Source organism: Podarcis filfolensis (genome assembly GCF_964270895.1).
Source record: "Podarcis filfolensis genome assembly, chromosome: 5".
In the NCBI taxonomy this organism is placed as follows: domain Eukaryota; kingdom Metazoa; phylum Chordata; class Lepidosauria; order Squamata; family Lacertidae; genus Podarcis; species Podarcis filfolensis.
The window spans coordinates 89042179-89059950 of record NC_139608.1 but is presented as its reverse complement, the minus strand read 5'-3'; the positions used below and the strand labels follow the sequence as shown (position 1 = coordinate 89059950).

Here is a 17772-nt window from a genome sequence, read left to right as displayed (position 1 = left end):
GCTTAGTCATGCTGGCCACATGACCCAGAAGCTGTAGGCCGTCTCCCTCGGCGAGTAAAGTGAGATGAGCGCCGCAACCCCAGAGTTGGCCACGACTGGACCTAATGGTCAGGGGTCCCTTTACCTTTACCTCTATGGTGGTTTTCTTCAATAATAATAATAATAATAATAATAATAATAATAATAATAATAATTTATTATTTGTACCCCGCCCATCTGGCTGGGTTTCCCCAGCCACTCTGGGCGGCTTCCATAGAAACCAAAAATACAGTAAAATATCACAGATTAAAAACTTCCCTGAACAGGGCTGCCTTAAGATGTCTTCTGAATGTCAGGTAGTTATTTATCGCTTTGACATCTGATGGGAGGGCATTCCACAGGGCGGGCGCCACTACCGAGAAGGCCCTGTGCCTGGTTCCCTGTAGCTTTGCTTCTCGCAATGAGAGAACCGCCAGAAGGCCCTCGGCGCTGGACCTCAGCATCCGGGCAGAACGATGGGGGTGGAGACGCTCCTTCAGGTATACTGGGCCGAGGCCGTTTAGGGCTTTAAAGGTCAAGATTCAAGATTCGACTTCTGCTGGCTTGGCTTCCTTGAGTCTCAAAAGGCAGCCAGACACAGCAAAAACAACAACAACAAACCTATTTTAATGATGGGGCCGGGAGCTAAACAGGTCACCTCTCTTCCAGTTTCCCCCAATGGCTTTTATATACGTGCTAAAAGTGATTGGCGCTGTGGGTTAAACCACAGAGCCTAGGACTTGCCGATCAGAAGGTTGGTGGTTTGAATCCCCGCGACGGGGTGAGCTCCTGTTGCTCGATCCCTGCTCCTGCCAACCTAGCAGTTCGAAAGCACGTCAAAGTGCAAATAGATAAATAGGTACCACTCCGGCGGGAAGGTAAATGGTGTTTCCGTGCACTGCTTTGGTTCGCCAGAAGTGGCTTAATCATGCTGGCCACATGACCTGGAAGCTGTACGCTGGCTCCCTCGGCCAGTAAAGCAAGATGAGCGCCGCAACCCCAGAGTCGGCCACGACTGGACCTAATGGTCACGGGTCCCTTTACCTTTTTAAAAGTGATCGTGGGACCAAATGGAGCTCTGGTGGTTGCTCTATGATTCTGTTGATCTTTAAATATCATGTAGCACAAAAAAAACCCAGAGGGGAACATTTGGATTTGAATTTCCTGTGCTTCTGGTTTGATTCAAAGTGTTCCATTAAAAGGAGAGAGAGAGAGTGGGGGAGATGCAATTGAATTTTGACATTTTATCCCTCTGGGGAGGTAGGGGCAGCACACATGGTTTCCCCAAACACATCATCCTTGTGGCAACCCTGTGGCATTAGGCTGAGAGGTGGTGGCTGGTCCAAGGTCATCCAGGGACTTTCAGTGCCCGATGTGAACACAGGCCATTCTGGTTTGAGCCCAATGATCCACCTACTGGCACTTCATTGAGTTGCTTTTACAGGAGAACCCAAAACAGGAAGCCCCATGCCTTGATATTGTCCTTCCTGGTGCACACTGGCTCATGCAAGTGGCTATGCATCATAAAGATGAGCAGGGGATCAGTATGGGCTGTATGTAGTTCAAATGCTATTTATTGGATGTGTGGACATGGGTGGCGCCGTGGTCTAAACCACTGAACCTCTTGGGTTTGCCAATCAGAAGGTCGGCAGTTCAAATCCCCGCGACGGAGTGAGCTCCCATTGCTCTGTCCCAGTTCCTGCCAACCTAACAGTTTGTAAGCACGCCAGTGCAAGTAGATAAATAGGTACCACTGCTGCAGGAAGGTAAATGGCGTTTCCATGCACTCTGGTTTCCGTCATAGTGCCCCGTTGCCCCAGAAGCAGTTTAGTCATGCTGGTCACATGACGAGGAAAGCTGTCTGTGGACAAATGCCAGCTCCCTTGGCCTGAAAGCGAGATGAGCGCCGCAACCCCATTGTCGCCTTTGACTGGACTTAACTGTCCAGGGCTCTTTTACCTTTTTACCTTATTAAATGTGCACACTCACAGAATGGTAGAGTTAGAAGGGACCCCACGGATTATCTATTCCCAATCCCCTGCAATTCAGGAAACATTTTGCCTGACATGGGACTCGAACCCACAACTTTGAGATTAAGAATCTCATGCTCTACCAATCGGCTATTCCTCCCCCCTCCCCAACTTGCAGTTGCACCCTAATTTTCTGCCACCCGCTGCTCACTTTGAACAAATCCTTCCGGTAGATCTAAACTGGAAATCTCAGCATCCGTATGATCATTTCATCTTGATGGCCACCTTTACTCCACCGCCACAAAAATTAAACAGCAGTTCTTATGTCAGTGATAACAAATAAGCAGGTTCTGCAGCTGGCTGCGGTTGGCCCAAGAATGTGATTCTCTACCTTCCTCTCTCCTGTCTCTGCCGGTTCCTCTCCACCTGTTCTTCGCATTGTCCTGATGTCCGCGGCGTCCTGCTCTCTAACAGCTTGCAAAGGGCGGTGCGTCCTAAAGTTATTTCCCTGATCCCCCTCATCAAGTAATCCGTAACCGGCTTTCGTTCAGGAACTGCATGGGTTTTGCATGCCTGGTGGTTTCTGTGAAAGGAACACCTCTTTTTAAAAGGAAGCAGATCTCTCTCTCTCTGTCTCTCCATAACCAGAGCAGCTCACTCCTGCCACCAGCTGTATGCCATGTATTACAGTTTCTTTGAGCGACGCTCCTTCTTCCAGTGCAAAAAAGGGGGTTCGGCTCTTTCCTCTGTGTGAACTAACAGCAAGAGAAAGGCCCCGTGCCGGTGCATCGAACTAAACTTTTCTCGGGTTTGTTTGTTATCTGTTGCAAAGCGGCTGTCCTCCAGATACCCTGTGGCCCTTGGGCAATAACGGCATATGTACCTTTCCATTTCAGGACCCCTGTCCTCAGCTCTATGAAGCACCTAAGTCCAGCAGTGGTACAGAGTGTTATGGCTCCCTAACTCTCACCAGCAAACCCACCTCCGGCTACCCCTCCACCACCATTGTCAACCCCACCATTGTCCTTTTGCAGCACAACAGAGGTAAGGGTAACAACGTATTGCCTTTTCCAGCTCAACTTGGGACAATTTTCAGCTAGGGCGATTACCGTATTTTTCGCTCCAAAAGATGCAGCAGACCATAAGGCGCACCTAGTTTTGGGAGGAGGAAAACAAGAAAAAATTATTCTGAATCCCAGAAGCCAGAACAGCAAGAGGGATCTGGCTCCTGGGATACCGTGTGGCTGTTCTGGCTTCTGGGATAACCGCGCCAATACTCTTCAGGGCAGCGGGGTGAAGGCTCCCCCTGCCCGAAGAGGGTGCGCAGGGGTAGGGCGGAAGCCAGGACGGCGCGTCGCTGAAGGGGTGCTGCGCAGTTCTCTCTCTCTGCACAGCGCCTCTCCTTCACAGGAGAGACACTTTGCAGAGAGGGAGAAGGCGCAGCGCCCCTTCAGCGAAGCTGGAGAAGGAACAGAAGGAGTCCCTTCTGTTCCTCCTCCGGCTTCCAGGACAGGCACTGCACAGAGAGAGAGAGCTGCGCAGCGCCCCTTCAGCGAAGTGGGAGGAGGAACAGAAGGGGCTCCGTTCCTCCTCCCGCTTCACTGAAAGGGCACTGCGCAGCTCTCCCTCTCTGCACAGCGCCATTCGCTCCATGAGAAGCACTCACATTTCTCCTTACGTTTTAGGAGGGAAAAAGTGTGTCTAATGGAGCGAAAAATCTGGTATATATGACAGGGTAACCGCAATGGGATGGGAGTAGGGCTGGGCTATATATCGATACGTCATCCAAAACCGGTTTGAAGTCGTGATATCGGTTTCATAATTTTTCAATCTGGCGATCCATCGCCAAGCATGATGTGTGTGTGTGTGTTATGCAAAAAATCACAATGTGGGGGAAACCATGAAGCCAGCCAATGCTTCTCTCGATTCCTGCAGCCCCTCTGCCGGCTCAGCTCTCCCCTGTCTCATGCAGGGGGCAGCGAATTACAAGAGCAGGCGCCAGAAAAAATCAGGATGCGGGGAAAACCATGAAGCCAGCTAATGCCTCTACATAGCTCCATCCTTATTTGACGCCATGATATATTGGTGCACCACGATGTTTAGCTGGTGATACCTGGTTTTCAACTCTGTGATATATTTCCCAGCCCTAGTGTTTGCCTCCTTATTTCAGACATTGTGATACACATATGCACACATATATACACTCTCACCGTACTTTTCCGTCTATAAGACGCCCCCATGTATAAGACGCCCTCTATTTTTGGGGACTGAAATTTCAGAAAATGGGGGGAGATGACAAAAAGTTGTTGGGGAGGGAAATTACTGAGGGTTGCTAAGCTTTCGTTAGAGGGGAATACCGAAAATCGCTCACCCACATGCATCACAAAATCCGCCTCCCGTCTGTCTCCTCGCTGGCAGGAGCTGCCACCCCCCCCATTGCCGCAGCATCGGCCAATCAACAACAACCATTGACGCAGCAACCAATAACATGCACAATAGCCTCTGACAGCCACGGCAGCAACCAATCAAACGTCCACCCTATGCACTACCCATGTATAAGAAGACCCCCACTTTTTTGCATGATTTCTAAGGGGGGGAAACATAGTCTTATACACGGGAAATTACGGTATATCTATTTATTTATCTTATCTGTAAACTGCCTGAAGATTTTTCTTTAAAATAAAAACAAAACTGCAGGGAGCCGTCACAGCATGTTAACGATGAGATTAAGTGACGACCTTGGAAACCCTTCATTTTAATTTTGCCTTTGCCCATTAAGTCAATAAGTGGCCTTTGATAAGCCACCTTTTCTTTCATCCTTAACCCACACCTGCAATCTGAATATAATAATTATTTACCAGTCTTCCAAAGTCGTTGCAAAAGGTCACAAGATAAACAGTCTAAACTGATATATAGATACTAATAATAAACTCACTGCTTGGAGGTGTGGTTTTTTTTTTTTTTTGAGCTTTGGTATTTATACATCCTGTTTGGAACAACTGTGCAAGAGTTTTACTCCCTCGCTGTATCAATGACTTGAGAACGTTGTCTAGCACGGCTGTTTTGAAGTTGTGCAGGGCCGAACATTCGTTTGCTTTGGTGCAAAGACCTTGGGTTCAGGATCTGATAAGGAGGCACCTAAGCCCTTGTGTACCGCATGTGTTATTTATGCCTGCCCAGATCACTGCAAGAGTTGAGAGCGCTCACGTCTCTGGTGTTTGTACCACTTATTTGTCTGTCGTTTTCTCCTCTCCCACAGAACAACAAAAAAGGCTTAGTAGCCTATCAGGTACGGTGCCCAGAATGTTGCCACCTCCTTTTCTTCTCCTGTTCTCCTGCTGCTGTGTTCGCCTGAGAAGCGCACTGCTTTGTGGCTTAGCAGAGTACCTTTAGTGAATCCGCAAGTGGAGAGCCTTTACTGAAAGGGGTAGATAAATTACTGTCCGCTCAGTCACTGCAAAGTATATCCTCTCTCTTGAAAGCACTGGAAGGAGTATGTGAATTCTTTTAAGACTGCCTTGGGTTTATTAGATTCTGAAAGGCAAGACTGTATAGTCAATAAATATGCTTGACAGCTACACAGGGCCTTGCCGCTAAAAAAAAAAGGATATTGAGCTCCCCCAACACAACTATTCTGTCCAGTTCTGCTAGAAATTTGCACGCATGTCTTCGCACAACCACTGCACCTCACCTGAGCCAATTCCTGAGGGGGGCTCCCAGCCTGGATGAAAAATAGTGTGCCCCACATACCATATTTTTCGCTCTATAAGATGCACCAGACCACAAGACGCACCTAGTTTTTGGAGGAGGAAAACAAGAAAAAAAATATTCTGAATCTCAGAAGCCAGAACAGCAAGAGGGATCGCTGTGCAGTGAAAGCAGCAATCCCTCTTGCTGTTCTGGCTTCCGGGATAGCTGCGCAGCCTGCATTCGCTCCATAAGACACACACACATTTCCCCTTACTTTTTAGGAGGGGAAAAGTGAGTCTTATAGAGCAAAAAATATGGTACATGCCTGCAGATAGTAACGTGTTTTAAAACCGAACATGCTTTTAAATGACGCTAAACTGGACCCAAATGTAGAGCAGGGAAAGGAACAACTACATTTATCGACTGATTACACTTATGGGATGCTAACAGGCCGGGTTGCCAGTGTAAGTGCGGTAAGCTTTTCCCTTTCTGAACTTTCTTGGGTTGCCACTTTTATATATATATATATATCTGTTGGCTCGCTTGCTAGGCTTCTTACCCATTTCCTTCTCCTGTAAGAGAAGAGCGGCCTGGCACCTGCATATTTATGAAATCCCCTTTTAAAGCTGTCTCAGTGGCTTTCGCCACATCCTGTGGCAGCTCCTGCCATAAATTAATTGATCCTGTGAAGTATTTTCTTCCTACCGCCACCAATAAATGTCACTTTACCTTCCTTGTTAGGGACATGGGTGGCGCTGTGGGTTAAACCACAGAGCCTCATGGGCTTGCCGATCAGAAGGTCGGCGGCTCGAATCCCCGCAACGGGGTGAGCTCCCATTCCTCGGTCCCTGCTCCTGCCAACCTACCACTTCGAAAGCACATCAAAGTGCAAGTAGATAAATAGGTACCGCTCCGGCGGGAAGGTAAACGGCGTTTCCGTGCGCTGCTCTGGTTTGCCAGAAGCGGCTTAGTCATGCTGGCCACATGACCCGGAAACTGTACGCCGGCTCCCTCGGCCAATAAAGCGAGATGAGCACCGCAACCCCAGAGTCGGTCACGACTGGACCTAATGGTCAGGGGTCCCTTTACCTTTACCTACCTTCCTTGTAGACATTGTACACACTTTTAGAAAGCAGCATTGTGTGCCCATCCCCGTTATGCAATAATAATAATAATAATAATAATAATAATAATAATAATAATAATAATAAATTTTATTTATATCCCGCCCTCCCCAGCTGAACCCAGGCTCAGGGCGGCTGACAACAATAAATTTATTATCCCACCTCTCCTCAAAGGAGCGCACAGTTCGTGGTTCTCCCACAATCCATATTATCATCTCAACTCCTCTAGGAGGTAGGTAAGGCTGAGAGATGTTCACTGGCCCAAGGTCACCTAGTGAGGTTCTTGGCAGAACTGAGATACGAACTCCAGCCTCCCAAGTCCTAGTCTGACTCTCTAACCACTCTTAGTCATGTTTATTTTCTAAATGAAAAATCCTCTTTAGCTCTTATTCCACCCAGAGATGCTGGTTCAACTCCCGGCTCAAAGTGAGCCTCCTATACCAGTTTCTTTCCCATTTGTAAAGTTTGGAGAGATCCGTTTGAAACAGTGCGCTTGTACCATTCTAATAATTTTGGTGTCACAAGAGATCCTGACCACTTCCCTGTTCAAGTTGAACAAGTTTAAACAAGCGTAAGTCGTAGTAGAGATCCTGGGAGAAACCTACTTGTTTCTTTCCATCTTTGAGATTTTTACTCATATTATGTGCTCAATCTGGGACAATTTTTTTTTTTAATGTTACTATCGGTCTAGGTATCTATGACTCCAGAACTCAGTTTAAATTTCCCACTTCTAAAACCTGGTGGTCTTTCTCTGGTTTGCTTCCCATAAAACAACTTTTTCTTATCAAACCCATTGTGCTTCCTGGATTAAGCTAACTGCCCCTTGAGGTGAATTTAGAGAGTTACCATGCTGAACTTTCAGTTATTTCAAGACCTCGCCTTCGCTTGTCAATCCTGTGCTAGATTTAAGAGCAGACCCCCCATTCAAAACCTAAATCAACAATCAGTATTTTCATTTACTCAAAACATGTATGCCACCCTGCAACAAATTGATTCAGGAGCAATTTACACAGGTTAATTGACAATATTTAAAAAATTAAGAGTATTAGATGAAGTGGCTCTATACAAGATTTGCTAAGGGTACTCAATGACTGAAGCTGGCTCTCTCTGCATGAGCCTTGTCTTGCACTATTTCAATATCCCATTCTGAACCATACAGCTCTGGTTGGCTTTGGGTACTACAGCTGGGTGCATGATTTTAGTATCTGGCCTTCCATCTTTCTCCAGTGCATGCTACGCAGTGATATCAGAGTTCCTGCAACTTGGCAAACTTTTGATGAGGGTAGTTGTAATGTCCTGTGTCCTTTGCACCCCTGAAATCGTTCACGGGAATTTCCTCAGAGGTGGGACTTGAAGGATTCCCCATTGTAGCACTTCGTTATGCAACCTAACGTCAAGGTACGAGGGCCGAGCCAAATTTCTCAGAAAAGAGCATTATCAGAGTTTCCTCTTTTGGTGTGTCTCTCGTCCCACTACCTCCAAGCTGGCTGGGGAGTTCAACCGAATGGTCCTCTCAGCTTCTCCACCAACATTACAAGCGGGGAAGATTTTGAGTGTAGCTGCATATCCCATACATGGGACGCAGATGGCGCTGTGGGTTAAACCACAGAGCCTAGGGCTTGCCAATCAGAAGGTCGGCGGTTCGAATCCCCGTGACGGGGTGAGCTCCCGTTGCTCGGTCCCAGCTCCTGCCAACCTAGCAGTTTGAAAGCACGTCCAAGTGCAAGTAGATAAATAGGTACCGCTCCAGCGGGAAGGTAAACGGCGTTTCCGTGCGCTGCTCTGGTTCGCCAGAAGCAGCTTAGTCATGCTGGCCACATGACCCAGAAGCTGTACGCCGGCTCCCTTGGCCAGTAAAGCGAGATGAGTGCCGCAACCCCAGAGTCATCCGCAGCTAGACCTAATGGTCAGGGGTCCCTTTGCCTTTGCCTTGCAGATCCCATATATTTTATTATTGTTGAAGGAATCAACAGGCTTGGCTCCTTTTCTTGCCATCTTCCTGTCCTAACTTTGCGCTTCCTTCATCTACCAGCATGAGCTAAGAATAGAATTCTTTTAAGTTTAAGTGAGCTTCAGTGAGTTTTTGCATAATTTCCCCCCTGAGAATTCCCATTAATGCCTCCACTTCAAACAGTAAGAGAATCCCACCTTGCCCCAAAGAATATTGGGGGGAAATGTCTCCCCACCACCACAGTTTTGCCACCCACAAATAGCGTGGAGAATTGGGGGAAGCCATTCTTTGCCCAGCCCTGTAGTTATTGCTAGAATTAGGTAGTGGCTTTTGAGAACCCATGTTTAGCCTGGTTTGTGGATTAGTGGCTAGAGTCAAATCCCAGACATTGATGGGCTGCTGCTCCGTGTAAAAATCCCTTGCTCATTCGGTCACATTTCAAATTATTTTGCTGTCTTGCGACAGTCAGACTCATCAGTGTTTCGCCAAGGATTTTGGAGTGATTGATATTGGATATTGTGCAGTGATTGTATTGGAAGTCAAAGCGATGGACTTGCTTCCTTTGTTTACAGAGCCAGCAATAGATGTGCCACTAGCGGATAAAGTAGATTATATGCCTGTCCAAGAAAAGATGAGCCAAAGCAAGAAACAAGCAATGGAGGAAAGGAAGAAAGTAATTAAGAGTCCGCAGTACATGACCGATTCCTCGCCGGATGACATAGGCATTCCATTAAGGGTAAGGAAATGTGGCCCATTCTCCTTCCACATAAATTCATTTGTGCTAACCTGTATGGAGTGTCAAATCTAAAGAAAATGTACAGTGGTACCTCAGGTTAAGTACTTAATTCGTTCCGGAGGTCCATACTTAACCTGAAACTGTTCTTAACCTGAAGCACCACTTTAGCTAATGGGGCCTCCTGCTGCCGCCGTGCTGCTGGAGCATGATTTCTGTTCTCATCCTGAAGCAAAATACATAACCCGAGGTAATATTTCTGGGTTAGCGGAGTCTGTAACCTGAAGCGTATGTAACCTGAGGTACCACTGTAGTATAAACACTGACAACTGGGAAACACTGGCCTGCGAGCGCTCCAGTTGGAGAACAGCCTTTACCAAAGGTGTCATGGGCTTTGAAGACGCTCGAACTCGGGACGAAAGGGAGAAACGTGCTAAGAGGAAGGTATGCTTGGCAAATCCACACCATGATCAACTCCCACCTGGAAACCAATGTCCCCACTGTGGAAGGATGTGTGGATCCAGAATTGGCCTCCACAGTCACTTACGGACTCATTGTTAAAACCATGTTTATGGAAGACAATCTTACTCGGCTATGAGTGATTGCCAAAGAAGAAGACGAAGGGGTGGCTTGTTCATCTTTGGCCCTCATCCTGCACTCAGCACTCACCTGTGGCTCCTGGAAGCTGGCAGCGTGCAACAGTGGCCACAATCAGGGAATGGCTTCGACTGGCCAACTAAACCAGGTGAAGTTAGCTGGTGGGTCTCAAACCCTCGGTGAGTTAGGGACTTGTCTGCTAACTTGTCTTGCATGCTACGACAGACTCTGGCAAGTTGAGCAGATGAGACCAATAGTGAGTCTAATGGCCGAGAAGGAAGATTCTGCGCATGCTTTTAGACGGAAGTGAGGGGCAGATGGGGCTCGTCCACCTGGGAAGGTAGCCCATTGAGGAGATGGAAATGCAGTGCATTGCAGTGCGCTTTTTACACACAATATCTTTAATCCGGGTGGATTTGATTTAAATCAAATCAATTTAAATCATGATTTAAATCACTACTCAGTATGACTTGATTTAAATCACTAGTCAGTAAGACTTGATTTAAATCACTAGTCAGTAAGACTTGATTTAAATCTTTTTTTTTTTTTTTTACAGAAAGACTCATTCTTGCTGGTATAATCTTAATATTTACAACCAGATGAAGATTTCATTTTTGGAATAATAAATTTTCAGAGTAGTTTTTACAGTTATATCAAAAATTACTGATTTGGTTATACTATTAGAAATACATAGACAGATAATTGTGAAATTATTGTGAGGTTTAATAAGTTAACTGTTTATATTTGGACAACTTTTCTGTTGTACTTTATAGGAAGGAGAAAAATAATCATTTCCTTCATAACAATTTAAACAATTTATTTAACTAAAACAATAACATTATAGCATATGTATCCATGTTGGTTAACTGATGTGGTTAAAAGGTTGTTGTTGTTTTTTTAAAAAAACTTAGACTGAGTTTTAGCACACATGAAAAACTTAAAACAAATCCTTATTTCCTGATGAATAGCCTTTGGACTATAATGTAACTTAAATAGAAAACTATCTTTAGAAATTTTTTTCCTCCAAAAGCATTTTATTTTAAAAATTTGATTTAAATTTTTAAAAAATCCTATTTTTAAAAAAAATAATTGATTTTTATTCACCCTGTCTTTAATATGGCAGGTTAGGAGTTGGGCCGACAGAGAGCAACCCTGCTAGCCCACTTCTGTTACTCACAAAAGTCATAGAATTGTAGAGTTGGAAGGGACCCCAAGAGTCGTCCAGTCCAACCCCCTACAACAGAGGAATCCCAACACACGGTCTCCCATCCAATTTGAAACCACACCGGACCCTGCTTAGCTTTGCAAACGTGCCGGCATCTTTTTATTGCTGCACCACTAGATTTCCCTCAGCTTTTGCAGGTTGTTGGTCAAGCTGTGACAGAGCAGCAGCAAGGGACAAACCTTTGCAATGCAGTTATTGTCGCAGAGAACGAGCAGAGTGCGTGCCGTGAGGCGAGCTTCTTTGTTTTTCGAACGGCGGAATGAACTCGCGCCAATGACTTGTTTTGTCCCTTTTTCTATCAGAACACGGACCGATCCAAGGACTGGTACAAGACGATGTTCAAGCAGATCCACAGGCTGACAAAAGGTACCGTTTGCCTGCCTGCTTTTTGTTTCCCCCAGAAGCCCTGAGTTCAAATCTGTGGGCAGCCCTTAGTGGATGTTGAAAGCACCCAGAGCACCAGGAGAAAGGTTGAGAACGGACTTAGAGAGCCAAATTACCCATGAGGTTACATGCGTGGTAGCATTTAGCTTGCCTAATTTTTGTCCTTTAAATAGCAGTTAAAGGAGGAGCTTCAATTGGGACTGGGCACACAGGGAATGGCTCAGTCTCAAAGAAAACTCAGCCTTCCCCAAAGCTGCCATTAGGTCTAGAATGGAAGGGTTTGGGGGGGCCAAGGGAAGTTCTCCCCCAAGGCTAACAGCAGCATGGAGGGAGGTGATTGGTCCTGACCCTGACCCTATGCCCGCCTCCATGACTGTCATTTAAAAAGCAAAACAGGAGAGGTGTGTTGTGTTTACACATCTTTAGCATCATCTGTACGTTGGTCCATGGATGCTGTGTGCCTATGTGTATCTGAAGTTTTATACACGTTTATAGTCCTGGCTCGGGACAAGGGTGGCGCTGTGGTCTAAACCACAGAGCCTAGGGCTTGCTGATCAGAAGGTCGGTGGTTTGAATCCTGCAACGGGGTGAGCTCCTGTTGCTCGGTCCCAGCTCCTGCCATCCTAGCAGTTCAAAAGCACGTCAAAGTGCAAGTAGATAAATAGGTACCGCTCCGGCGGGAAGGTAAACAGGTAAACAGCGTTTCCGTGCGCTGCTCTGGTTCGCCAGAAGGGGCTTAGTCATGCTGGCCACATGACCCAGAAGCTGTACGCCGGCTCCCTCGGCCAATAAAGCAGGATGAGCGCCGCAACCCCAGAGTTGGCCACGACTGGACCTAATGGTCAGGGGTCCCTTTACCTTTTAATAAAAGGAATAAGACCCCTGCTGTCCCTTGTGGCACATTGCCCTAGAGCAGGGTTTCCCAAACTTGGGTCTCCTGCTGTTGTTGGACTACAATTCCCATCATCCCAAGCTAGCAGGACCAGTAGTCAGGGATGATGGGAGTTGTAGTCCCAAGTTTGGGAAACCCTAGCCTAGAGAGATGTGGGAAGGTTGTCTTATATTGCTAAAGAAAACCACACTTGCAGTCTAAAGGGATACCTCCCAGACACAAATTTGTCATATCAGTGATAAGAATGCATGAGTTTTACTATCTAAAGCAGCAATAGGTAATTAAACCTTCCTGTGAAGACAGATGCCTCCTAACCCTGCTCTTTGTCTAGGTACCGGCAACTGCTAAATGAAATCCATCAATGCTACCTTGATCAGAGAGAGCTCTTACTAGGACCTAGCATTACTAGCACTGTGACAGACTTAACTAACCGAAACAGCAGAGATCATTGTGCTTTATAACATTGCTATTGGATGAGGGGTGTTTTTCCCCATTGGGACTCAGCCAGAAACTCAGCATTTCCGTCTCATGTGCTATCAGACCTTTTGTGGGGGGCAACTGGACCCCCTGTTTTCCTCTTCCCACAGTATTAGTTTCAGCTTTCTCCAACCCCGTTCCCCTTTAATTCCGCTCTCCTGCGCATGAACCCCTTTGCGTTCCTCCTCCTCTTGACAACGTGATATTTGGTGGGAGGCAGAGTGAGGAGAAGCGAACCGCCATCTCAGAGAGACCACGAGCCACCCAGGGATGGGGCTTGAAAGAAGGGCACAGAGATAGCTGGCATCAGGGTACAGCAGAATGCTAAATGGGTGTTTTCTGCACTTTTTTGCGGGGGGCGTCAACGTAAAATACTATTCTCGACATGCGCGTGCGAGGAGATTCACACTGATTTTTCCATCTCTCCCTTCATTTCTTTCCTCTCTGTTCTTTCCCCCCAAAATGTGCTCTTTCTGCACAGACCCTCCTGAAGAAAACCCTTATTGCCCTACCTACAAATTCCCCGAACTTCCTGATATCCAGCCCCAAACCAAAGGTACCCACAAGCTTAGCCAGTTGTTCTGTGTTTGGTTTTTAACCATCCTCTTAAATCTTTCCCACTAGAGCGTGCGACTTAGTCGAATGCCTGTCCTTTCAGCATGGCTGGCTCTTGAGTGGTGCTCAGTTTGCCTCCTTGTGTGATGTGTGCGGAGGCAAAATACTTCCTAACCTTTCCTTCTCTGTCTGGAGTGTGTGATGTAACACTGTTTTCGAACGAGGCCGCGAGAAGCTTAATGGGGATAGGAAATTGGGGGAGTGATGTTTCCTCCACTGCTGTCCAACTCCCTTGCTTTTCTCCGCTGCAGAAGAAAATCCTTATTCTCCTACATACCAGTTTCCTGTGTCTACTCCTAGCCCTAAATCTGAAGGTAAATAGTCGTGGTTGGCCAACGTTTCCTTTTGCACAAGCGTTGCTGCTGCTTCCTCCTCCTTAACTTTCCAACTGGAGTTTTCTTCCCTTAGTTTGCTTCTTCCTAATGATCTGCTGCCAGTTAACTTTTTTGCCTTAACTGTCGGACCAGCTTTCTTGGCTTCGCCTTGCTCTCTCTGCTTTCTAACGGTCCCCGGACTAATGCTGCGGGACTTGGATCTGCTTGGTTTTTGTGTGCTCAATCCAAGGTACCGAGCCGCGCATCTGCAGTAGTTTACCTGGCACACTGAGCCCAATCCACCAAAAGCAAAGTGCATTGGATGGAACAGGACTGATCTGAGAAGAGAGCTATTCGATTGCACATTCCCCATTCATTCCATGGGGGGCTTTGCTGAAAACGTTCCCAGTGAATTGGGTTCATGATGCCAGCTAATTGATCACCCTGAAATAATAGCATTTAACCTGGTGTGTATTTTTTTTTAAATATGGTCTTGCGCTTTTCCCTTCCCCTGACTACTTTTTAAAGATTACCTTAGACGGGTTTTCCCAAGCTTGCGTCTCCAGCTGTTTTTGGATTATAACTCCCACCAGTGGTCCAGTGGTCAGGGACGATGGGAATTGTAGTCCAAAAAAATAGCTGGAGACCCAAGTTTGGGAGACCCCGCCTTAGAACAAAATAGACTAACAAAATCAATTGAAAGAGATGACCATTGACATGACATTTAGTTAACACACACAGACAGAATTTATACATATTCTTTTTTTTAAAAAAATTATTACCGTTCTTATGTCACATATGTATACATTCTCATATTACATTACAGGGCATATTATAATATAATTTCCAACATGTATACAAAGTTTATATACCAAATTTATGTACCTAAAGAAAGAACAAAGAAAAAACAAAGACATAAAGCCATTTCAAAATAATATTTGTACCAACACTACGGACTTCCTATCAATCTCTTTGTATATTCTTTTTTTACAAATGAATGTACTCGTATTATTGTATATTTCTTTACATTTTATCTAATACATTCTTATATCAATATGTACCCTTAATTTTGTTTCTCAACTCAATTTCTCTCCAACATCAATCGAATGCTAGCATAGATAGCAAACCTTTACTATATTTATGAATTTATACATATTCAGTGTATAGCAGTGCATTTATACTGTGCGGTTTTACACATATTTATACGTATCTTAGCATTTTACGTGTCATGTATGATGCGTAAAAGTTCTAAATATGTATCAGTATGTATAATCATGCATTTATGCTGTGACTCAAAATGTTTAGACTCTTTGAAGCTCCTCTGATTCTGGCCCCCGGTAAGCTGCCCCCTCCCCCATGGATTACCTGCACTTCTAATTAAACTTAGATATTTGTACCCGTGTAATACTTCCTACTTTGTTGGCGGTGTGGGGCTTGCTGGGGGCTGCCTTTCCATAGCTGGTGCACTCTGAGGCAACAAGCACAAGCTCTTAGATGCGCTGAATCTGGCATGCTGTCTGTAAAAGTGACCCATAGCTCAAGACTTTAGAAAAACCCTTTTGGAAACGCATGTGTTTTGCATGTATGAGTCTCCAGGCTCACCCTCTGACGCTGGGGGTTAAAAAAATGATCTCTGGTGGCAGAAGAACTGTGTCAGAGATCCAGGATAACAATATTCTGTGTCAGAGATCCCGGATAACAAGATTCTGTGGGCATTTGTGGGCATTTGAGGCCTTCAGACAAAATGCTATGCATTGCAAGGAATGCCTATGTGATAAAGTTATTTACAGCATGGACTCGGAAGCCACTTAGTAGCAAATGAATGTTTAGAATATTTCAGTCCCTTTGCAGTACCGGCAGTGTTGCGTCTGATGCTACAGAGCGACCCAGGACACCAAGGTTTGAAACCGTCTGGTGTGGAATTGTTATTCTGTCAGCTACTGCGATTACTAAATGCATCTCAGCCGTGTTGCAGGAGGAGGGGGGGACGACTTTCCTAAGCCCTTGTTGAGCACCATGTCAAACTATTTGTGGCAACGTCTTATAATGAGATTGCTGCCGCAGGAACCTTGCTGAGTATGCCGAGCCTAGGACGACAGCTTGCGTGCTGTTTTGGAGCATTGGGTGGTGAAAAAGCAGATTTCTAGCTTGTTTTAAAGCTTGCGGGTCTGTTTTATTGTTACAGAGAAGGAACGCTTTCTGCAGCAGGAGGCTGCCATCGCTTCAAGAAGGTTTTGCTCTTGCTTAAGGCAAGAGAGTGCGGGTGGCGCTGTGGGTTAAACCACAGAGCCTAGGACTTGCTGATCAGAAGGTCGGCGGTTCGAATCCCCACGACGGGGTGAGCTCCCGTTGTTCAGTCCCTGCTCCTGCCCACCTAGCAGTTTGAAAGCACGTCAAAGTGCAAGTAGATAAATAGGTACCACTCCAGCGGGAAGGTAAACGGCGTTTCCATGCGCTGCTCTGGTTCGCCAGAAGTGGCTTAGTCATGCTGGCCACATGACCCGGAAGCTGTACGCCGGCTCCCTCAGCCAATAAAGCGAGATGAGCGCCGCAACCCCAGAGTCAGTCACGACTGGACCTAATGGTCAGGGGTCCCTTTACCTTTAAGGCAAGAGAACTGGGGACTTGGGCAATGGACCCAAGTGCTTTTCTTCTGTGCCACAGTGGCAGTGTTCAAGCTGAGAAAACTAATAGCTAACCTAAACTGTCAAGTGCAGATGACCAGATGATGGAGTGAAGCTTTCAGCTCAGTGGGAATCGGGTGGCATGGGGAGCCAACGAGAATCCTTGTAGCCCTGTAAATAAACATCAGGGCCTGACATCTCTCTCTAAGCAAGCTGATGTTCAGGTGTGTTGGCTGGCATGCAGATAGGCCGAGTCCATCTGCCTGCCTGACTCAGAAGGCTTTTTCTTTCCACTTTAAGGCAGTGGAAAGCTCCAGGTCAGCCTTCCCAAACAATTCTGTACCATGAGAATTCTGCAACAGCTAAAATGCTGCCAAGGGTCCTCAGAATATAGAAGTGTGACCTTGCTTGAGGATTATTGGATCTTCATGCAAACATAGTGGAAACTGGTCAGTCAAATGGGAAGACCTCAGAACCGTTGGTGGGTAATGGGCAGGAGGTAGTGGACAGTCTAGGCATGAAAGGAATGCCAGCACACATTTCCCAACCCAGCGTTTATTTATTTTATTCCTTTTTTGCTAATCAGTGCTGCTATGGTGTTGGGAATGAGGATATTTTTGGCAGTCCCTATGAAAAATAGGATTCCTATACAGTGGTACCTCGGGTTAAGTATTTAATTCGTTCCGGAGGTCCATTCTTAACCTGAAACTGTTCTTAACCTGAAGCACCACTTTAGCTAATGGGGCCTCCTGCTGCCACCGCGCCGCCAGAGCACGATTTCTGTTCTCATCCTGAAGCAAAGTTCTTAACCTGAAGCACTATTTCCGGGTTAGCGGAGTCTGTAACCTGAAGTGTATGTAACCTGAGGTACCACTGTAGATCTAGATTGGTGGGCATTCTTTCACAAATTCTGTTACTCTGAAGAAGAAGAAGAAAGACATATGTACTTAAATGTAATTTGGAACACAAGTTTGCTAGAACTGAGCATAATAAGATTCTGAGTTGATGTGGAGGGCCTTCTCAGTAGTGGCACCCACCCTGTGGAACGCCCTCCCATCAGATGTCAAGGAAATAAACAACTAACTGACTTTTAGAAGGCATCTGAAGGGAATTTTTTAATGTTTGATGTTTTGTTGTGTTTTTAATATTCTGTTGGGA

At 46.0% G+C, this 17772-nt stretch overlaps 1 protein-coding gene across 50 annotated transcripts in view; it reads left to right on the top strand.

Annotated features, from left to right (window-relative positions):
- Positions 1–17772, top strand: part of SORBS1 (sorbin and SH3 domain containing 1) — a 192319-nt gene that overhangs the window by 115793 nt on the left and 58754 nt on the right. For 37 of the 50 annotated variants that reach the window (XM_083615433.1, XM_083615434.1, XM_083615388.1 and 34 more), the window contains 6 exons: positions 2885–3032; positions 5248–5277; positions 9326–9489; positions 11611–11674; positions 13543–13617; positions 13928–13990. In XM_083615433.1, coding sequence (XP_083471559.1) covers positions 2885–3032; positions 5248–5277; positions 9326–9489; positions 11611–11674; positions 13543–13617; positions 13928–13990 — 544 coding nt within the window. The remainder of the gene's footprint in view (positions 1–2884; positions 3033–5247; positions 5278–9325; positions 9490–11610; positions 11675–13542; positions 13618–13927; positions 13991–17772) is intronic. The other 13 variants (XM_083615407.1, XM_083615392.1, XM_083615400.1 and 10 more) reach the window with 2 other exon arrangements.